Here is a 23815-nt window from a genome sequence, read left to right as displayed (position 1 = left end):
TGAAGGCAAAACACATTTTATTGAACAGAAAAAACTGGTATTCAACAGTGTGTTACATAAGGTAGTAAAGATCCCCTATGCAAGCACCGAGTCATTACTGACCCATGGGGGGACATCACAACTTCTTGGAAGAATTTTTATGGGGTGGTTTGCCATTGCCTTCCCCAGTCATCTACACTTTATCCCAGGAAACTGGGTACTCCTTTTCCCCGACCTTGGAAGGATGGAAGGCTGAGTCAACCTTGATCCAGCTACTTGAACCCGTCTTCTGCCAGGATCAAACTCAGGTCGTGAGCAGAGCTTTGGCCGCAGTACTGCAGCTTACTACTCTGCACCACACGCTCCTCAGTGTATGTTCCAGTTTAAATGGGTAAATACCAGGTGAGATTCTTGCCTCCTTCCCTCAGAACCTTTACCTCAGGTTAGACCTGGTTACCAAAATGCAGATTCCCTCAGAGGTGTCTATTTTTACCTCTGGTTCTCAAAAACTGACTAGGTAGATTCAGTGCTTCTGGCTTTTACCATCAGACTTATCACCTAAAAATAAACGTTCTTCCCTAAACCTACCCCAAAACAAAAAATCCTAAACAAAAACCCTGGCTAAGCTGATGCTTTTACCCAGAGCCTCCAAGTCTCCCTCTGAGGGAAAAAGCTTTTCCCTCTTTGAAACTAAGTCTTGCTCACTCTGTCCCATCTGGTGGGGTTCCATGGGCTCTGGTTGGCTGACAAGCACTTGGATTTGCATAAGGCTAAAATCATAAGGATTGGTTCAGAGCTCTGGGAGGGAGGTGGGACTTTGGGGGATGATTGCCACAAGTTACCAAAAAGGCAACTCTGAGGATCATGGGACCTGCATGGACAAAAGCCGTATGGGACTCAGATTGCAGTAAACAGGGAAATTAGCTAAGATTGAGTGAAACCCATATTGTCTCTGTCTAGTAAGAAATAAAGTGTATCCTCCTTTATTAAGAGGGCTGTTATCAATGGTTCACATGAGGTATTTGGACAACCGGTTGAAAATCTGGTCTCTGCATCTGGTACTGTGGGACTATACCAAAGCAAGTGTTTTCTGTGAAGTATCAGAACTCCCACTTTCTGGATAGGGAATATAGGGTAGGAATGTCCTCTGGATTTAAAAAAAGTCCTCTAAATAAAATATTCCATAAGATTGGCTGCCTAAATCATGCCTGTAACAACAGTATATTCAATATACACTTGGTACAAGTCAGAAAGCCTTTTAAATGAGGCAGAACTAAAATTGATTAATTAAACTAAAATGGATGAAACAATACAAAAGGCACCCCCTCACACAATTACAGTGTTAAACTATGCAGTGTAGTGAACATTAGACATGTCATTGAAATAAATGTGACTGCAATTGTGTGTGTACTTACAGAACTCTTCACCCGGTTGATCTCAACAAATGCTTAGGACTGAGCTGAAATTGTATAAATGACAAACATGCTGTTTCCTGAAAGCAAGCCCACTGTGTTCAATGGGACTTGCTTCCCTTGTTCCAAAGGATCTATGCTGTCCCACTGACATCAGTGAGATTTAAAAACACCTTTTTATCACACCAAAACTTCTATGAAACATATTTTAAAATACATTACCAAATAAGAGAGACAATCTACCAACATTCATAAAGATGTTCCACTTAGATCAGAATACTTTTTAGAGAAAAATCTTTGTGCTCAACCCTGCCAAATGAAGGACCTATTTTGCAGTGAGGGAGATTTAAGTATAAACAGTTCCCTACTGAAGCAAAGAACACAGAGATGTATTATTGGCTTGGAATTGTGTTCTTTCTGGGCTGACCACTAAAGAAGACAGGGCTTTAGTCTAGCCCACAGAGCTGTTTCATGTTATTATCCGTGCTGAAGGCAAGGGGTGATCTATTAACCCTGCATTTACCAGGAAAGATATTTCAAAAATAGTTAAATCAAAAAGAAACACAAACAGTGTATCTGATAGCTTCTTTGTATGAATTGTACCACAAAGTTTGATACATTTCTGTGGCTACAATCTCATGAGGATTATTTCTAATTAAATAGCATTATACTTTGACTCCACAGTGAAGAAGCAATTTTATATAGACATCTTGCTGCTGAGACTGCTATAAATGCTTGCGAATTTAGCACATTTTCTTTTTAATTTTTTCAAATGGCCCGAGGCTTGGTAGTAACAAAATTAACTGAAGTATTCTCTGATGAATACTATTAAAATATCCTGTCATTAAAAATATAGAATTACTTTTAAAAACAAGTGTGTGGGGGCAGGTTTCAGAGGAAAGGTAAAGAGGGTGTTCCATAGTACTAGTCAGAAGACTCTCGGAAGTTCAAAAATATGCAGAACTCTGATAATATTTACTTGATAATATTCAACTTACCTCTTTCCCTACCCAGTTTCATGGCTGGAATTTAGAAGACACTAGAAACTGTTTCTAGATAGAATTAACGCAGCAGCAGAGATGTTCAATGGCCCAGCTGAAAGCAATCCTAAAACTAGCTTCTTTCTCGTACACCAAGAGCAAGAGTTCCCAAGAAGTTAGACCAAAAGGTCTTTCCTGAGAGGGCCACATCTGCTGGTAGGCCCCCACCCCTGCATAAAACCCTGGGTTAGCAGAGCCCCAGATGTATTCTCTCAGTTCCTTTAGCTCAGTCATATTGGGGAGAGAGAAGATACTGAGGCTATTCCAGACATGATGATGATGATATGGAATGTACTATTACATTAACAATGCCATCCTAACAAGTTACCCTCTTCTAAGTCCAATGTAGTCAATTAGTTTAGAAGGGTGTAACTGCTTAGGACTGCACTCTTATAGTACCATCCCACATAGATTTATACCCTTCTAAGACTGCTAAAATATTCAATAGACATATGAGGCAGTAACTCTGCGGAGGATTGCATTCTTGGAGTATTAGCAGGGTCCATATGATCATTCTTTCCCAGGATCTGAGCCATTCTGCCAGCAAAGACATCCCATTAGCAGCAGCTCCAAAAATTTCAAGAAGAGAATTTGGCATACAAGCTATTTGAAGAAATCATCTATTTTTTCATGTTTACTTTTATGCTTTTCCTCAAATCCAAACTCACATCTATATTATTCAATATACACATGATCTTTGGCAGAACAAGAAGAGCGTAGTGAAGAGAAACGCGTTCTGCCAAGGAAAAATACACAATAGAGGTCAGGCCTAAGGAACGTTCATGTTAACACAGCCAACTGTTAACACTATTAAACAAATTTCGTTAGCATCTGCTTGCCAATTAATGTATCTCTAGGTTTGGTCTTATTGTGCCCATCAGAGTCCTTAGAGGTAGATTAATGAGTAGATCTTTCTAATACACAGGAAACTGTTAGAACTTCTTACAGAGGAACTGAACAGAAGGAACTTAAAGCCCATCCAGTATGGATTTGCTGAAACAGCTTGAATGAAACTTGTCCAGTCATTCTTATTTTTTGATTGGAAATTCTTCTAAGGCAAGGCTTAGTGAAAACCGTAAGAACTGCCTGCATTTTGCAAGAAATATTTCCCTTGCAACCACAAACACCCTGTTACCAGAGAAGACAAGTGGTGTGTTAGCACAAGGTAGTTCTTTTTATTATTTCCCCCCGCAAATGGGAGTGAAAGCAGCACGTTTTAAACCGTGACTATTTTCTTATATACCTCCCAAGAATATGAGGAGAATTTACACAGAAGTCACTTTAAGGAAAAAGATTTGTGACTTTGCAAGTGTATTAGCACACTGAACAATCCATTTATGGAAGTTAGGAGCTTTTCAAAGTAGTTTGTGAAATCCATTTGGATCCAGTCCTTTAGAACTTGAAAAAGGAACTTGGTGGAACCAGCGAGAGATACAGAGATACAGGCACGTGCGCCTGATGATTAACCACATTTGGTCTGAGTTTAGGGATCGCCCAAATTATGGCTACTTGGCTGAGGAACTGTAACCTTCTGCCTAGTAGTATGTATCGCTGTTAGCCAGATTACATGATGTTTCGAGCAGTACTGAATGCCTACAAATTGCACTGGTGTAATGGTACAATATATCTGATAACCAACAAGGCACACAGCTGTATACTGATAGCAATGCAATGCACTTCAAAATGTCCGGAAGATTTACATCTCTAACCTAGAAGAAATGCACTGCTATGTTTGTTACCAGATGTCTCTTTATACACCTGTGCCCTGCAGGTGAGATTGTATTCTGAAATCAAACTGAGCATCACACATACTCTTTCAAAGACTGAGGGGGAAAATAATGAACCCATATATCCTCATATTAGAGTGCAGAGTACTATCACTGGACACTGACCAGTTTCATGATTTGTTTTCCAGGTTCTTGCAAGCATTTTACATAAGACTGACTCCTCTGCCACATCCTAGGGTTTGTGATACTTCCTTTTCAGTTGCTGCATAAAACTTGGGAGTAGGGGTGTGCGGTTTGGATATCCGATTCGGGAAAAATTCCCAAATCGGATCCGATCCGTAAAGATTTGGAATTTCCAGATTGGGGCCAGCATGCATAAAAAACAGCCCCCCACCCCCACTTACCTTGGCCCTGTGGTCAGTGGTGGCTCTGGCCCTCCCTGCTGTGGTGGCAGCAGCAGCGGCGGCGGCGGCAGGGAAGCCAGCTGGCTCCAGGCTGCCGCTGCGACCGAGTGCCGTGGCTAAGCAATGTGGCCACTGTGGCTGGCGCCGAGTAACGCCGCAACCGAGTGCCGCAGCCACCAAGGAGCAACGCTGCTGCTGCAGCCGCCGCCGGGTGATGCGGCTGCTGGGTGATGCGGCTGCTGCGGCCAAGGAGTGATGATGTTGTTGATGCTGCTGCTGCTGCCAGGCGACGCCACAGCTGAGGAGCAATGCCGCTGCCGCTGCCGCCACTGGGCAACGCTGCTGCCACTGAGCAATGTTGCTGCTGATCTCCCTCCCCCTCCAGCACAAGGTAAGTGGGTGGGGGTGGATGGGTTGCCCCAGGGCGGTGGGAGGTGGGGGTGTCACTTCAGTATGCTCTGAATATTTACGGAGCATACCAAAGCGAGTAAAATACCATAATTCTGAAGTGGCTTGCTGCTCTGGAATTATGGTATTCCCAAATTGTTTTCCAGCTTAGGGTAAACCAGAAGCGACCTGGCCCTGCACACCCCTACTTGGGAGAGATCTGTGATGATGTGTAAACAAACCTGGATTATGTTCTCTGTTCTTCCTAAACCAATGAAACTGTGTTTATTGTAAAGCTTAAAACCAAGTTGTTTCTTAAGACTGAAGGATTTTTTTTTTCAGAATCACACCTATGCCACAAGAATCCAGATTTCATTCATAAAGAGCCAACTTACTGATATATGTTCTCAGCATGAATTTTGTACAGCTGTGCCAACCTTTTCTTCCAATTTATGAACAAAACCACCAGAACACTAAATGGGTTACAGGGTTTTTAAAAAAATTATGTACGTAGCAACCATCAATATATATGTACTGCTAATTTCCCTTCAAATATTAAGTGAAAACATAACACACATTTTCCAACTTGGTGGTCTTGAACTGTGTTGGAGTTTGTGAAGATTTCAGAATTTTTTTTTTTAAAAAAAACACCCCAAAGTAACTGCACAACAAAAATGGAAAGGTGTTATAGTGCTGCTCTTAGACTGCAAATGCCAGATGTCTTTGACATCCAAATTTATCTTAGTCTCAGTGCTTGAAACAATGGATGATTACAGAAAGAAAACAGTGTTGGCGAGCAAAAGAGTTGTTATTTAAACACAACGGTATCCAACATAGCTGCTAAACACTGGACAATGTTGGAAGTCATCAGCACATCCACGTGTTCTTCTAAATGACGTTTCGGGTCCTAAAATATAAACAGAGGATGTTATTTATAGGAATTATCATACTCCTATTCTACAATCATGCTTGTAATTGTCTGTTCTAAGTTTCTAATTGATGACTGAAAAGACTTGTAAGCCATTACAACTCCAATTTCTTTTATGCTAGCTGTAGTTTCTCGTAAAATTCTTAGTAAGACTTTATTGTTACTGATGGAGACACCATTTTGTTTATATCAACTGAATGGAGTCTTAGTTACTGATATGCAAGAGAATGGTATTTTGAAGTTCTTGAAGCATTTTTCCACATATGCCCCCGGCTAGGTGGGATTTTTTTTTTCATTTTCTTCACACCCTGCCTCTTCCCCTCAATGGGGATCCAAAGTTCTTTTATTTCCATTTTATTCTTCCGGCAACCTTGTGAGGTAGGTCAGGGTGAGTGTGTGTGACCAGCCCCTGATCTGACTTGCGGCTATAGAGTGTCTGGATGGTCACCAGGAGCTTCCCCCATCCCTCTGCTGGGAAGCTCAGTGTGCAAAAAGGAATTTAACGGAATGGAAAGATCTGCTTTGACCAAGAATTCTATGGACTCTCCCTTGGAATATACATAAGGTTCTAGATTAGGGTCACTGTGAACAGCCCTCCTGAAGTCTGAAAACAATGGTCCTTGGCTGTTTTGAATAAAATACACAACACTGATTTTATAGTACTGTGGTAAACTGGAGTTTAATCCAGACAAGATAGAGGTGCTGTTTACTGTTTTCTAGACCCCTTCCAGTCTGGTTTCCGCCCGGGACATGGGGTCGAGACATTGTTGGTCGCCCTCACAGACGATCTCCGCAGACATCTGGATCAGGGCGGATCAGCACTGCTGATTTTGCTGGATCTGTCAGCAGCGTTTGATACGGTCGATCATGAGCTTTTGACCCACCGCCTTGCCAATGTGGGGATTCAGGGGACAGCACTGCAGTGGCTGGTCTCCTTTCTCCATGATCGGGGACAGAGGGTGGCGCTCGGGGAGAGGGTGTCATCTCGTAGGCCACTGGTTTGTGGTGTGCCACAGGGAGCAATACTCTCTCCATTATTATTTAATATCTATATGCACCCCCTCGCCCAGCTGGTGCGGAGTTTCGGGCTTGGGTGTCACCAATACGCGGATGACACCCAGCTTTATCTGTTGTTGGACGGGCAGCCTGGATCGGCCCCTGATGCCCTGGAGCGTGCTTTTGAGGCTGTGGCTGGTTGGTTGAGACAAAGTCGGCTGAAATTGAATCCCACGAAGACGGAGGTCCTGTATGTGGGTCGTGGGGAGATGGCTTTGGGACCTCGGCTTCCTATACTTGATGGGGCAGCACTTACACTGGCCCCGAGGGTTAGGAGCCTGGGGGTGATTCTGGATTCCTCCTTGAAGATGGAGGACCAGATCACTGCAGTTGCCAGGTCTTCCTTTTATTATCTTCAGCAGGCCAGGCAGCTTGCCCCTTATTTGTCTCCCCGTGACATGACTACAGTGGTCCAAGCAATGGTCACCTCTAGGTTGGATTACTGTAACGCGCTCTACGCTGGGCTTCCCATGGGCCTGATCCGGCGGTTACAGCTGGTACAGAATGCAGCAGCGCGGGTCATTGCTGGAGCACCGCTGTGGGAGCATATTACACTGGTGCTACGCCAGCTGCATTGGCTGCCAGTGGAGTACCGAATCAGGTTCAAGGTTTTGGTGTTAACCTACAAAACCCTACGCGGACTGGGACCGACGTATCTGAGGGACCGTCTCTCACCATATGAGCCCCGGAGGACTCTCCGCTCTGGCGGAAAACATCTTTTAAGTGTCCCTGGCCCTAGGGAGGCCCGCCTGGCGTCAACCAGGGCCAGGGCCTTTTCAGTCCTGGCCCCGACCTGGTGGAATGCTCTGTCTTGCGAGACAAGGGCCCGGCAAGATTTGCTTGCATTTCGCCGGGCCTGTAAGACAGAGCTATTCCGCCAGGCATATGGCTAACGCCGGGCAGTGCCCGCCCCCCCTGTGAAGGGGGGGTTAAACCATCACCCCTATGCAAACACAGAGGCATGTATGAACCACTATGCAGCATGAATTGTTATATTTAATGTTTTTAAATGTTTTTAAATGTATTATTTAATGTTTTTAAATGTTTTTAAACATGTTTGTATTTGTTATCCGCCCAGAGCCTGCGAAAGCAGGGAGGGCGGAATATAAATATAATAAATTAAATTAAATTAAATTACTGCTGAGTTCAGCCAATCTGATTTGGATAAGGCTGTATTCCTCCAAGAAGACATAGCTTTATAGTACACTTGGATCAGGAAGGCAGCTGTCACTACAATTGTTTTGGATTACTTTAAATTGGTATATGAGCTGAGTCCCTGTTACTGTATTTCAGTACTTTCAGGTTTCTGCAGCTCAGCACTGTACAGTATTTTTATTTCTATTTTTCTCCTATTGTAAGTTGATTTGGGGCACATGCAGGGTAAAAACGTTTTAAACAAACAGATTTTGCATACTGCTTTTTCTTGTTAGTTTAGGGGCCTGACTTGGTGCTTGTACAAGACCCAACAGCTTCCACTCCACTTTATGGCAGTAGCATTTCAACCACAGACACTGGAAAAAATCTGCTAGATATCAGCCTGCATGTTACTTTTGTTCCCCAGCTGCCGTTTTAGACAATGTCATTGATTATGATCCTAAGAGCTGTCAATCTGCACTGGCAGGGATCATCATGGGCCCAAGCAGCTTCCAAATATCTGGTACATTTGATAAACATTCCTGACACATCAAAGTTTATATAAACCAAATGAACATGTGCTAGTTTTCCAACTGCCTAGGCCAAACTAACTTTTGTGCTACATTTTACCATAGAGCTGACGATTAGAGGACAAACACTACATGGGATGCACAGTTGTACAAGTCTTACACAACAGATTTTTAAAAACTGAAAAAGCATCCTTGGAGACCCTGACTGAAATTGGGAAGAGTGAAGGGATGGGTGTGAAGAGCTACTTAAAGCTTAAAATCTCTACACACCAGCTGTTTTCTCACCTATAAAGGAAATATGAGTTCCCTATTCCTCAGTCTTCACGACTGCTTTTCATTTGTCACACATAGCTTGGCCCTTATTTATAACAGAAAATCTCTAAAATGAGTCTCTGCCTAATAAATGATGCTGTATAAATGTTTAAAATATCATTATGTCATAAGCATTAGTTGAATAAGTACACATTAGAAATTAATCATTAAGTTCAAGAAACGTCCCATTATAACACTGCTTTTCTTCTTCTTTTTTACCAAGTTCATTAATGAAATCTGGGCTCCACTGAAATCAATGGGAGCTTTGCCATTTGCTTCCAGTGGAACTGGGACTCCATCCCATGTTATTTTAAGATATCCTCACTCAAAACAAAAGCCCTTTCCAATTAAATCAATGAAAACAAACCATAAAATACAGAAAGGAAAAACTGTGAGATGGGAGGGGGGAACCTGAAAGAAAACTAAAAATGCTCTTTTTAGAAACTTTCTAACTTGCAAGCAAAATACAAATTCATACTGTGCCATGAATTACATTTATATCTGTATACTTTTGGCACGCAATGCCTTTCAGTCAAGAAGTTTTGTGGCTCGTTTTGCTAAGCGTACTTTTGCTTTCTTGCATAAACCTGGTAAGAAACACCTTAGGAACACTAGTTCCTAAGTTTCTTCCCCTAAGCTTGTTCTTTCCAGCTCTCCTTTTCTGAACATATATCAATACATGAAGCTGCCTTATTGAGTCAGATCCTTTGTCTATCAAGGCCAGAACTGTCGACTCCGACTTCCAGTAGCTACTCAGATCTTTCACATCACCTGCCACTCAAACCTTTAAGTGGAAAGGCCAACGATTGAGCCTGGGATCTTCAGCATGCAAAGCAGATGCTCTGGCCACTGATCTACAGGCCCGCCTCAATTCCACCGACTACTTCCCAGGTCTTGAACTGTAGTTCTAGATAGGACCTTCAGGGTAAGCCCAATGCATTGCAAAAGGTCCAGCAAAATAAAAAGCAGAAAGGATTCCTTGGCTGAGGAAAATGGTTTGCATTCCTCTTCAACTTCATTTGTTGTCATTAAATGAATGGGCTGCACTGGGCATATCTAGCATTCCAATGCGAAGGAGGGTTTCTTTACAGTATTTGACTGGTTACTACAACACCAGGCACTAAAGAAATACTGCCTCTTTCTTCCAAGAGGAAAAATTGATTTTTTTAAAAACACTGAGAAACTCAAACTGTACTTCAGATTAATTTATCTCATCAGCAGACTGGCACTCTAAACCTTAAAACATACCTGGAAATAAATCAATGAAACATTTCCAAGTAGCTATGTGTTGAACTCACAGGGAGTCAAGGACTCAATACCTCATATTTATATCACTCATAGGAAGAGAAGTTCTCAGGCTCTGGGGTGGGGACCCAAACATGGGCTGTAACTCTACTGCAGGAAGCCAGGAGGGGAGGAGGAGGAACAAGGTGAACTGAGCATGTGGCTCAGGGAGGCCTGATAGCAAATTTGGATTTGCCTCTGCATAATGCCCCCCAAATACGACATGTTCCTCATAACGCTATACCAAGAATCCTCAATGTGGTGCCTGGCAGTACTTCCCTGCCAAGATTTTCAGAAAATAGGCAGGACTTGTGACTGTCAACCCTCATTAGATGAAAGGGTTTCCAGCCACTTGTGGATGAGGAGGACTGGTAAGGACCGAGGATTGTGGTTCCTTCAGGCACTCTTTCTAATCCCTCCATCTTCCCCTCAGGCTTTTTTTCATCTCTTTTTAATCCCCCTTGGCAAAGCGAGAGTGGAGGGCATTCTGTTTTGCCCCTTTCTCCAACAGCCATTTTAGCTTCAGCTCCACCTCTTGCAGTGGCCATTTTGGGGAAGTACTTGCCACCCCCTCTCAAAATTCCAAAGGTGTCTGCAGTTTCAAAGGGATTCAGGACCCCTGCACTATACTGTATACTTACAAATAACTACCCAGGAAAAATATAGACTTGTTAATTATTAACTGATGTTTCTGTGTATTACACTGGGAAGGGTGAAAGTAATATGGAGTTACTTTGGAAGTGAGTTCCAAAAAATACAGTAACTTTATGTGGGTCCCACTTCAAAGAAGGTTGAAAACAGCTGCTTTAGAGTATTTAACATGTTTGGTCCTTAAAGGCACCCTCTAAAGTAGCTAAACACTATGGTGGGGCTGACACATTTTCCCAAGTAAGTGGGTACATAAAAAAAAAACCCTCCACCAAATTTGCAGGGAACCTACTCCTTCTCATCCACTTAAAACTCTCCCCCAAGTATCAGGAAAATTGGACCCAGGGGTCCAATTATATGGGCTCCTGAACAAGGTGCTCCTAGCCACTCTCCACTGATTCCTACGGGGAAACATTTCTAAGGCTTTCCAGGCAAATGAAAAACTTAAGCAATGGCAAGCCCTGGCCAAAAGCCTAACCAAATGCAAGTCCCATTCCCAATGCAAGATGAACCAACAAAGCCCAACAGAACCAAACTACAGAAAGGGAACCCATGTCAAACCAGAGAATCCCAAACTGAAGCACGGGCTGGGGAGGGGGGGCAGACTCGCCAGACAAGTTGCAAAGTTTAAAAGGTGGTGGGAACAGCCTGAAGAGCCCTTTTCAAACTTGGGGGTGGAGGTGGGATGGAAATCTACAGCCCTTATGGAGAAAAGGAGGCAGCGGAGGTGGAACAGAAGAGAGAAGGCAAAGATGTAAAGTGGCTTGAAGCACTGAGGCAAGCTCCATAGCAGGAGAGCAGTACAAGGCCAGCAAGGGACGGGAGATAGCAGGCAGAGAGGCTAGGAGAGGAGCTAGCTGGGAACATGGGGAGCCATGAAGTCATAGACCAAGGGAGACCGTCTTGCCTTCACCCCATCATGCCTGGGGCGGGGGGACTTGGATAAGCCAGGCTGCAGTGTTTGCCAGATGGAACTGAACAGGGATATTCAATAAAACAGTGCAGTAGAGTCTGGATTGCCTATGCTCATGATAGATTCACTATCAAGTTTCCTTTTTTGGGGTGGGGTGGGGGGATTGCTAGTCAAACAGAGTTTAAAGCTTATGGGACTCTCAGAAAGTACATAGTTCTCTGGACTGAGGCCTAGGTCTTCACTACTGCAATAATGAACTGAAACCATTGTTTTACAATGCGAAGGAAAACCAGATTGCTTAGGGGCCGCACATACCATTAATGGAACAGTAGCAGGTAACAAATGATAGTCTGTCTGTTCAGACTACCTTAAGTCAGAGACAATAATTTGTTCCAGTGAAAATAAGTGAACTCTTTGTAAGGAGTTAAAAGAAAGGAGAAAAAACCCACCAGCATGTGACTAAACAAAAATACACAAACCATGTAATTTCACGTCAGTATAATTCCTTACACCTCACCTGCTTGCCAACATTTTTTATTGCCAGCTGTTCAGGTGTCATCTTATCTTCTTCCTCTACAGCCTGTGAAGGAAATGCAGGAAAGGTTAGCACTTGAGATCTTATTAATTCCAGAGCCAAAAACATTTAAACACTATTTTATTTAAAACTGAACATAAAGCTACAGCATCCTTTAAAGAATTACATGTCCAATGAAAAAGGAAGCTAAACTATGCTGGTTCCATGAAACACAATAGTACCAAGTTATCAGCATAATAGTAAAGATCCACGCTCTTTGTTTATTTGTGTGGGATCTAGTCGTATTTCAAAATCCAATGCTTCTGTTGAAGGGATACTGCACTTTTACAATTTGGTATTATGAAAACCATAATTATTCCTCCAACACGTATTCCTGTTGATACTGTAGGTGCTTATTTCTTATATCAGCATTTCTAAAACAGGGGTCCTAGACCCCCAAGGGGCCCATGAGAATACTCCAGGTGCTTCTGTAAGGTTGAGCCTTTGCCATACCATTTGGCTTAAATGAAAACAGAGCACTTCTAGTTTTTCAAGGAATGAGGGTAAGGACTACTCCACTTCTGGGAAAGGGGGCTGAATTCGCTTTCTGTCTTTCAAATGACAGGGGCTCATACAACTGCCACTGCCTGCAGTCATCTAACTTCCGGATCATCTCAGAACACAAGCCAGAAGATGCGCTGTCTGGCTGACCAATACTTCAGCCCTATGAGCTGTAACTTGCTGACTTGCTCCAAGTCTTGTAGTCCTAATGCAGTCTTCATAAGAGACAGCGGCTTAATGTAGTACCTTGTTATAGTTCTTTGCTAATTCCAGCATTTCCTTCACTACTGTTTCATTAAGTTTGCAGTGTTCACTGTAGTCTTGGAGAGTTAACCCCTCCATCCAACTCTTCTTATGCAAATTGAGTAACATCTGCCAAAAAAATATATAACAACAACCTGTTCACAAAAGAGCTGGAAAAAGTGTATCAGATTTCAGACACTCACAGATGGTTCATAGGAACAAAATACAGAAGTACACTCGGTCAGTTAATGTAGTAGAGGATTTTGTGGTGGTTAAGTGCAGGTATCATGGCAGCTGAAACCTTCTAAGCAAATCCAGTTTTGCAATACAATCTGAACCCCAAAAGACCCTAGCAGGACATATTAGTAATCCTGAAGACATTCTATGTCTGCTGGTATTTATAATAATAATTGCCAAGAGAAAGGAAATTTTTCTGGAAGGCATTCAGAACACTGCTGTCAAGTCTGAATTTTATGGGCCTCCTACAGATGACTTTTTCCTGTTGCACAGGTCAACTTCTTACCCTATTCATGAATACTCATACCCTCGGAGATGATCTGATGCGACAGAAACTGTTTGGGATATAAAGTATTAGTGAAAATACAAGCTACCGTCACAGGGAGATTTTCAAAGACCTTGATTAAGTGCTAAAAACTGCTTGTGATCATGCCGTTTCAAGGCCTTCAGTCAGACCATCAGCTTCCAGCACATAATTGGTGTCAGAACTGCTGAGGTCCCATTCTCAGTCATGAGAACAAAGTCATGGATGTGGGGAAACGGACATCACACACTGAAAGGATGCCAGCACACTGGGTGAAGGCTATACATGCTAATAGAAACGGCCTTGGATCCAACAATCTTTTCCTTCTCACACTCAGCAATTACTGTTATCACCTTAGCAAAAATGCTTGCAGTGCAATGAATAAAGATAGAATTAACCTGAGGATTTTTTTTTAAGGTCCAGACTCCAGAAGGTGGAGCAAAAAAAGCAAAATTGAGTACAGGAACTGACACATGAAGGAACAACTCGTCATAATCTATGTTTCTTGATGCCTAGCAAAAGCTGATGTGCAAAACACAGCCCTTATGTGAACACACCCATCTCACTTTATCAAATCTGTCTGCTCACGCATATCACAGGTTTGTTAGGCTTTGTTTTTAAAGCACCAAAAGAATTCAACACTTTTGACTCTTGCGAGCCGAAATTAACTGGCTCCGAGTGAGAAGGCTGGGTTCTGTCTGGACTTCAGGAAATAAGATTGACATCTTGACAGTGAACGGAATAATGCCTTTTGTTAATTTTCATGCATTTTCAAGGACGAAAAACACAGCAGGATATTTAAACAGGGGCCACTGAGTCAACTTTACTGCCAATAATGAGCAAACCAGGTGGATTATGTTGTGAACATTATATGGCAGAGTGGGAATCTGGCACTCTAATTACTATACAAAACTGGCTTTCAGTTTTCCCTCCTTTCCCCCTCCTGGAAGCCACTCCCTGGAAAAAATCGTATTAAATTGAAAACGTTGTGTGGTAGCAAGTTGCTAAGATATGCTGTGTGGTGGCCATCACCAGGCCTGGTTAAGAGAAGCACAACCCAAACCAGTCCTTCTATGAATTGTGTCCTTGGTGGTTATGGCAGTGAACTTCTGGCATGAAGGTTGTGTCAGTGGCGGTCCTGACGTTTCTGTGGACATACTTTGGGCAAATCCGACAGTGTTCAACCATACAGGGATTTAAGGTGCCCTGTAAAGCCTTCCTTCCTCAACAGGCCTTTCAAAGGAAGCCATAATCTTTTCTGGCAGTTTGACCAGTGTGTTCACTTGGATGCAGGCACTCAAGTAACGGAATTAACTTTGGAGCATTTGCTAGATCGTCTGGTTTCATAACCTTTATTTTAAATTGGCAAGCCACTTTGGACCAGGGAAGAAAGCAAGGTATAAGCTTTTTTTTTTTTTTTAAATAATTACTGCAAGAAAATTAACAGGTTCATTGCAGAAACAGAAGATAAACTTGCGCAAAGAAGAAGCTTAAAAACACAGTAGCTACATTTTTGTCATAATTTAAACAAAAAAAAGTTCCTCAATCCTCTAAGTAAGACAGACTGATTTTCACCAACCACTTATTTAGCATTTCCTGGCTATGCATGCAGATGCCTCTTGGAGGAAATGCAGTTCCCTAATAGGAGTTCAGACTGAGGTTCGTGCGGCTCAGCAATGCTTTTGCTATATGATGAAAAGGAGCAGAAGGAAAATAGCGATAGAAAACGACAACGAAAGAGACCAGAAATTAAAATTCAGATCACAACACTGTTGCATGCCACTAGCCAGTTTAAATCATTTGCAAATGATCCTAAAGCAAATAAGTGAAATTACCCTAGGAAAAAAATTAACTTGCCTTCTGTTCTAGTTCATTCTTTCTGTAGTTGATAGTGATGGAATAGTAATGTCTATTCAGACCATGAATTAAAGCCTAGAAAAAGAAAATAAATATAATGGATAAATAATATACCCCAGAGCATATCCAAAAAGAGGAAGAACTCTAGATATTCTACAGTTCATGAGATCCAAACAGTTTTTGATCTGATTTGTACCACCATTTTTTGTTCTTCAAGTCTTTTAAAAATAATACATTTGTGTCCCTGACAAAACAGTTGTGCAAGATACTTAGCTCTGACAAAGTTCATTTCCTATAAGGAAAAAGATTCATGCCTTACTATGGGACAATTTAACTTTTCTTCAAGATTTCTCTGAAATCTTGAAGCTGGAAATCTTCTCTTCTGTTTAGAAGGGTTTAAGGCAACATGCATCATCACAGTAATCCTTACACAAGCCATGTAAGGAAGGCCACCAGTCGTGTTACATAGCAGATGAAGGCTGAGGCTAAGAGAACAGCAGCCTGCTGAAACATGAGCCCATGGATGTAGCAAGTTTCAGAGGCGATTTCTCAAGTATGTAGACCAAATTACATTAATACACCCTATGGTTTCCCAAATGTGAAATACTCATTTCACAGTTGGCAAACTATAGGGTATATTAATAGTTAGTATCTTCACCTGCACGAAAAATCACAACACGACCACTCCATGTATGTCCCCATGGGCCAGCTGCAGCCATTAGACTGCTACCTTTTGGTTGGTTGTTATTAAAACTGCCTTGAACCAAGAGAGAAAGTGGGGTACAAATGTTTAAATAAAGTGGCCTGCCTGGCATTGATGAGGACTCCATGCTTTCTCTGTTGTTGCTCCCATTCTCTGGAACAGGCTCTGAGGAGGGTGAGGGGGAATGCTGTCCTTTGAAACTTTAGGAGGTGCAATTAAGCTGTTTATTCACCAGGACTTTTAATGGGGGGTCGGAAACAGACATTTTATGAGGTTGGGGATGGGGTTGGATTTAATTGTTTTTAATCATGTTATCATAAACCACCTTGAGCCACTGGGAAAGGAGGCAAGGTGCTGCATGTCTTCATATATGCTCTAAAATCTTGCTGTGTTCCTGCAACTCCAAGAAAATACAAATATACATTTCCTAAGGATGCAACAGAAGGGTGAAATGGGCCAAAGGTCAAATTAGGAACTTGGTATAGGATAGGAGTAAGTCTTGCTAGCAGTTCAGAATTTTACTATTTGAGCAATCACAAAAAAGAAAAAACATAAAAGTGTACCACAATGAGATCAAATTATACTCTTTAACATTTGTTATAAAATGCATAAATACATTTGTACACCTACTTTTGGCCAGGATCCAAATAAATGTTAAATGTTCACAAAGGATTATAACCACAAGTGTGAGTAGGCTAATTTTTGATGACTGGGATTTTGGGGACGGGGGCATGTGCATTCTAGAGGTTCCCCGCTGCTGAAAAGACAAGTTGCCTTTGAAGCCAAAAAGCACCTTGTCACTTCAGTAGCAGAAGGTGCTGCCATCAACTATCCTGCTGCAAGGGCTATCATCCCCAATGCAACTGCATCACTTCTTTGAATCTTGCCCTCCATTTTGTAAGGACTGACACATGTTGAGCTGAGTGAAATGTGCAGCAGGTTCGGCACTGGCTTAGAATCAGCAAAACACCAGGCCAGCAGAAGTGGGCTCTGCATTTAATGGCTGTTCGGAGACCAAGATATTGCTTAACTTTCTAAAGGGAAAAAAATAATGAAGCAGTAGGACACTGTGGGGGTTTACACATACTACCTAAAAAAGCCCAGTAATGTATTCTCTGGAAAGATACAAGCACAGGCTTGCCTGCATCCAATCAAAAAACATAAGTGGGTTCTTTCATACTCATTATACTTTGCAGTTTGCTCTAACTTAAATGAAGAGCACAATCCTTCTGCCTTATTAAAGAGCAATTCTGCTGTGTGCACTGAGTTCTTCTGTTAAGCTATTGTTAGACAGGGAACGTGTGACGAAATAATCAAGCAATTTATCCATGTTTTGATGTCAGAGGGGTTTAGAACTATGACTGGATCGGAAGTCTCCAAGGTGAGAATGGGGGCTGGAGTCTCTGATGCTGTTTTCAAATGTGAGGGCAGTGTTTCCAGCATATGTTGCGATTAGTGTGCTTGTAATTAATCTTCAGAGAAATAATTAAGGCTTCTTGCTTGGAATGATCTGGGCCTTTTAAAATGCATTTTAAAGAAAAATAATAATTTCTTTGGCAGTATCGTCATTAGTGCATGAGAATGATAACGACAAAGATGTTAATCATTCATGAGGGAACACTTGTTTAAGAAACAAGATGCTTTCCGCATGGAAAGCCTGCACTCCTCCCCCAACCTTACTCGGAGAGAACCGAAAACCAAATCCCTGTCTCCATCTTTTGACAGGACTTACTTGAAAAGAGGTATGTATTGGATGGATCAACTCTCTCCCCGGAAGTTATATCAAAACAGAATTTATGCACAAATAGAAGTTTAAAAGATCGAAGCTCACGTTTTCTATAGGCTGATGCAATATAACAGTCTCGATCTCCTGTTATCAAATCCCCTGCTTTAAGCTGTTGAAAGCTTTACTGGTTTGTTTAAAGGATATGCAAGACTGCATTATACAGCTTATTTTAAAGGATATGTGTTTTGGATTGGTTGTGATCCTAAACCATGCTGATTTGGCAGTTTCACTAAAAAAAATATACATATATGTGCCTCTTCAGATCTTCTTCTGGTTCCAGGATAATAATAGTTTGAGACTGTGAGTGGGATCCTTTTGTTGTAAAAAGGGGATCAGCAACGAATTCAGAGATGGACAGAGCTACTGGTTTACCCATTACTTTCCGCCTGCAGTGGCTAGGGACATGAGAAGAGGTACGAATGTCCATGACATGCTTCTAATTTCATCTTGAAGGAGATCCCAGAGATGAAAAAAACTGCTAGCCTATTTTTCTAACGTGTATAAGTCTGAAATAGACTTGTTGATCTGTTCACATGTATTTGGTTTTAAGATTATGGTCTAACTACTTTTTAAACTATAGTCTGACTGCTTTGAGGGTCTCCAGAATTTGTAAGAAAAACTAAGACAAATAGAGAGGAAAAAAGGGAGGAAAAGAAAGAAGTTATTGAGAAAACTGTGAGTAGCACAGAATTAATCTGCATATGATCCCTTGAATAACAATGTATGATTGTAGCAAAAGGACAAAGCAGTGGGGGTAATACATAAAATAGCCAATTTTGAACATTTTCATTCTGCATTTAACACAGCTGTACCTTTGTAGCAAGATTTAGTATTTTATGACCTGAAAATGTGGTGCTTTAAATTCTTTCATTTTAAATCCTTTCATTACTCTTCTTTAAAAAGAAGAGTTACGAGCACAAAATGTTTTAGGTGGATAGCCATGTTGGTCTGCAGTAGAAGAAGAGACCAACAAGATTTTCAGGGTATGAACTTTTGAGAGTCAGAGCTCTAAAGAAGGGAGCTCTGACTCTCAATATACCCTGAAAATCTTGTTTGTCTTTAAGGTGCCACTGGACTCAAATCCTGCTGGGCACAAAATGGTCAGCGATTATATTTTAAGCTGCAAGAATCACTCACATCTCAAGGTGAACACACCAACATCAAACAATGAATTTTACCTGGATAGATGGCTTGTTTAAGTGACCCAGATTTGAAGTTGTTTGTCTTGGTTCATGTCCCAAGACCATCATATTAGCATTGATCAATCTGAAGGCATCGATAACAACCTGTAAAAACAAGACTCCAAAGTCAATTCTTTGTAGAAGCAAGCGACTGCACCAAGTTAACAGTGGACAAGTCATGATCAACTCGCATCTGAGTTTTGGCCTTCTTCCAGAAAATTATTTAATTATAATATTAATAAAAAGAGAGAAAGCCTCCTGCTGACTTTGCCAGCAGCCCACCAACTCTATCTTCTATTATAAGGTGACATTAATTACTGCACGTTTCAAGGAAGAGAAAATAAATTTAAGTTTTATATGTTTCAGAAGCCAAGTATACATCTCTTTCTACGTATGTATATATATATATACACACACACACACACACAATGTAACTTTAAAGACATGTATATATTTGTCACCTACATCTTACCTAGTCAAATTGAATGACAGAGAGACTAAAACTGAAAGTGAGCACGAGCTAAGGGAATATGTTTAAAGCCCAGTCCTGTCACATCAATTATACCACTGGAATACTTGAAATGACAACAAAATTATAGTCAGCAAGGAACTTGCCCTGTGTATTCCCCTCTAGTCAGATGCTTTTTACTCCCTGCAAGTAGGAAAGAGGTTATAAACTGTCGGATGGATTATGACCACCTTGTCAGTGTCATGGCCAGGAGTAAAATAGAGAAAAAAGGAGGAGGGGGGAGAATCAAGGTCACTTATGACAGAAAAAAGTGTAGCAGGCGGCTTTCAGAAGTTTCTTACTTATTTTTATTTGCTGTTAAGAACTCCACAAATTATGGACTTGTGCCCTGCTGATTTTGTCCAAGGATCTTTCTGCAAAACAGAAAGATGGACCTTATCTAGCAAGAGAATGATGGAGGGCTCTCACATACATTTTCCTGCCTCCTCTCCCACTCTGCATCCTAAAGTGCTCCTCTCAGGGGTTAATCCCCCCAAGAAACAGCATTGTGAAGGGGAGGGAACAATGTGAGGTGGTAACACGCAACAATTGCCTCTAGTGGAAGTGTCAAAAGTAGGAAAACAATTAGGCCCCTCTGAATGCATGTGTCTTCCTCTGAGAAGAGGCTACAGAGAAACTGCACGCACAGAGTCTGCAAATCCAACTGCTACAGTTCGTATCTCACTTGAACCACAAAGTCATTAAGTGGCCTTAACAAACTACTATCCATCTCCTATCTGCAGCGCGACTGACCCACCACAGAGGGATATTTTGGGGGGTGGGTGGGTAACTATTAGAGATGTGGTGAAGCATTTTAAAATTTTGAGGCTGGCATCTCTTTCATCAAGAGAACACAACTTATACATCTGTGTCAAGCAGTTTACACCACATACAATCATGGTGGCTATGCAAGTCCAGAGGTGGGATGGAGGCATCTATGGCAACCTCAACAGCCTTGGGACCACTTCAACCTTAATATAATTTGCTATATGGGAAGCACTTGCATGTGAAAAAACATAAAAACTCTGTGTAGATTTCTAAACGCAGTTGTACAAATGCCTGTGGCCAGTTAAGGCTTTTTAGATCACGTAAAAACATGAGGTCATCAGATACGCAAATATCAATTTTTATGCCTCTTTCTATGTGCCAGAGTTTTGTAGATACGGCAGGCATTTGAACCAGTTCTTAGACCATGAGGACAGGAAAGTGTTAAGAGCACAGGAGAGAACCATCCAGGGCTCATTCCCAAGAGATTTCATAAAATGAAGAAAAGTAGCAGGAAGGAGTACGAAGGATCAATGATGCAAAGGTTAGAAGTCTCACGCAGACCTGACAAGACTGAAATAAATGAGGTTAAACACAAATCCAGAGACCCGCAAAGCAAAAAGATTACCATGTCTTGATGCAGAAGCCATTTGGCTCTGCCCATCAGCTGGTATCTCAAGACAGGGGCGGGTGGGGTTGGAACAACTTCTTGGAGATTATATCCTCTCTATGGGAGCAGTGAGAAGTTAACAAATGCTTTACTAACAGATTATACTGTGACTTGTCATTTGTGATTTTATTTTAGTCTATATAATTTAAATTGTGATTTGTATATGCAGTGAGCCACAAGAAATGGTGGAATATAAATATTTTAAGCCATGAGGACGAGCAGCAAGAAAGGCAGCTAAGAGTACAGTCCTGTGCAGAGTAACTGTGCATAGGACTGTTCTGTACTTCTAAGTGCCTGCACCAATTCAATCAATGGATGAGTTTTCCAAGACCATCATACACACCGAATTGTCATCCTGCACCCAAAGTTTCCTTTAAGCATTTGTAAATAAATTTTAGTTTAGTTTTAGCTTAGCTGTTATATTTCTACCCTGCCTTTCTCACCAAGACTCAAGGCAGATTGCAAAATATACAAAAAAAATTGACCAGACAGCATAAGGCATCCAACGAAACAATGCAGGGCTGGAAATTAAGGCAAACCAACCCCCTCCCCCTGCCCAAGGCATGACATACTATAATGCAGAAAGTGGGTTACAAATGCAATAGACAATGCACACGAGCATCCCTAAAATGGAGTTACTTTTAGCCAATACTAAGGCAAAAAGTTGTTTCCTACTTGCTATCATTTGTATGCAGGAAATAGATTCATCTACGAGTCTGATAACTGGTCACAGGCCTTTAATAGCAGAGCGAAAAACTTATGTCAAACTCTACAATTATAGGATATCTAAGTAAGTGTAGAATGTCCCCCCAAATGCTGCCATTACTGAAATGGAAAAGATGTAAGATTAAGGGGGATGAGGCCATCTCCCATCTATTTTTTGGGAACCGAAGAAGGCTGAGAGCACATCCAGCGCTTGGTCAAGGTTCTCCTATCATCCTGAAGCTGAAGATAGCCCGGGACCCTCCATTTAGAACCGATAATTCTCAACATATGTAACAAAAAATTGGGAATTTTAATTAAGGGGTTAATTTTTTAAAATGCCATTTTACCCTGGAAACTCATTTTAAGCTGTCTGTGGTTTGTTTTTATGATCCATGGTTTTTTGGGGGGGGGGGTGCTGAGGCTTTTTTTTAATGCTGGATTTTAATTAATAACTTTTGTTTTTATTATTTTTGTTTTGTAATCCATCTTGGGCAATTTGTTGGAGAGGCAGCATAAAAATGTTCTAAATAAATAAATAAATAATCTCATGTGATTCCCGGAGGACACTAGTACAGACAGCACTCATCAGAAACAAATGGCAGACCAAGGTCAACAAATACGAACAGCCTTGTATCTGAAGAAGGGAGCTTTGACTCTCGAAAGCTTATACCCTGAAAATCTGGTTGGTTTCTAAGGTACCACTGGACCTAAATCCTGCTGTTCAACAAATATGACATTTCAGGTACAAGTCCAAAATTTACGAAGGACTGGGAATTGGCGAGTGGTTTCTGCCCCGCCTCCCTTCTTCTTTTCCTTCCATGGTCTCAGGTACCATCTTCTCCACCATCCCTCCCCCGTCAGGTTGAGAAGTACTCTCCTCACCCCACCTTCATTTTTTTTTAAAGTATTATTCTTGGTTCACTTGCCCAGTCCATTTTGAAAGTGTTCTGTAAGTCGTGCTTTACCTTCAGACTCCTTTGGCACAAGGCACCTTCAATTACTCAACAGCCCTAATGCTCAGCCCTAGATTGGGCCAGGGATATATAGGTATGTTCCTTCTACCTCTATGATTATGCAGAGTAACTTAAAATATGGGATTTAAATTGTGCACAGTATGCTTCAGAATTTAACTCTGGGCTTAACCTCACTAGCTTGAAATCATGTATTATTTGCTATACTTTTTCTTATGTAGTATCATTTTATGCATGGTTTAACATGCTTTGTTTTAGACAGCTGTAATCTTAGTCCTATTGCGTTGCTTAGTAGATGGCTCATTCTGTTGACTGCATTGACTTACACTGGGTAATCTGCCTTGAGTAGACATGGGCACGAATCGAAATATTACTCAAATTTCGCGACAAATCGGGCAGTTTCATGCTTCACGAAAACGTGATTTGTAGGGCCGTGTTTTTCATGAAATCCACTTTTTTAGGCAAGGGGACAGAGGGTGGCACTAGGGGAGAAGTTGTCATCCCGCCACCCGTTGGTGTGTGGTGTCCCTCAAGGGGCAATACTCTCCCCCCTGCTATTTAATGTATATATGTGTCCCCTCGCCCAGCTGGTATGGAGTTTCGGACTTGGGTGCCACCAATATGCAGATGACACCCAATTGTATCTGATGATGGCCGGCCGGCCTGGCTCTGCCCCAGATGTCCTGGAACGTGCCTTCAGAGCTGTGACTGGATGGTTGAAGCAGAGTCGGCTGAGACTAAATCCCTTGAAGACGGAGGTCCTGCATGTGGGTCTAGGGTCCATGGATGCGGGACTCCGGCTCCCCACTCTTGATGGAGCGCCACTTACGCCAGTGTCAAGAGTGAGGAGCCTAGGGGTGGTCCTGGATGCTTCCTTGTCTATGGAGGCACAGGTCGCAGCGGTTGTTCGATCCTCATTTTTCTATCTAAGACAGGCTCGACAACTTGTCCCTTACTTATCAACCCATGACCTTACAACAGTGATCCAGGCAACGGTCACCTCCAGATTAGACTACTGCAACTCGTTCTACGCAGGGCTTCCCTTGGGCTTGATCC

General features: G+C 41.9%; 1 protein-coding gene across 2 annotated transcripts in view; it reads right to left on the bottom strand.

Moving 5' to 3' along the window:
* Positions 1–23815, bottom strand: part of PSMD14 (proteasome 26S subunit, non-ATPase 14) — a 73821-nt gene continuing 50006 nt past the window's right edge. For both annotated transcript variants that reach the window (XM_054971368.1, XM_054971369.1), the window contains 5 exons: positions 19138–19245; positions 15471–15545; positions 13076–13201; positions 12272–12334; positions 1–5856 (listed from right to left, as the gene is read on the bottom strand). In XM_054971368.1, the coding sequence (XP_054827343.1) occupies positions 5758–5856; positions 12272–12334; positions 13076–13201; positions 15471–15545; positions 19138–19245 (471 nt within the window). In that variant the 3' untranslated portion in view covers positions 1–5757. The remainder of the gene's footprint in view (positions 5857–12271; positions 12335–13075; positions 13202–15470; positions 15546–19137; positions 19246–23815) is intronic.

This window comes from Eublepharis macularius, chromosome 2, assembly GCF_028583425.1.
Source record: "Eublepharis macularius isolate TG4126 chromosome 2, MPM_Emac_v1.0, whole genome shotgun sequence".
In the NCBI taxonomy this organism is placed as follows: Eukaryota; Metazoa; Chordata; class Lepidosauria; order Squamata; family Eublepharidae; genus Eublepharis; species Eublepharis macularius.
This window is presented reverse-complemented; position numbering and strand designations above follow the sequence as displayed.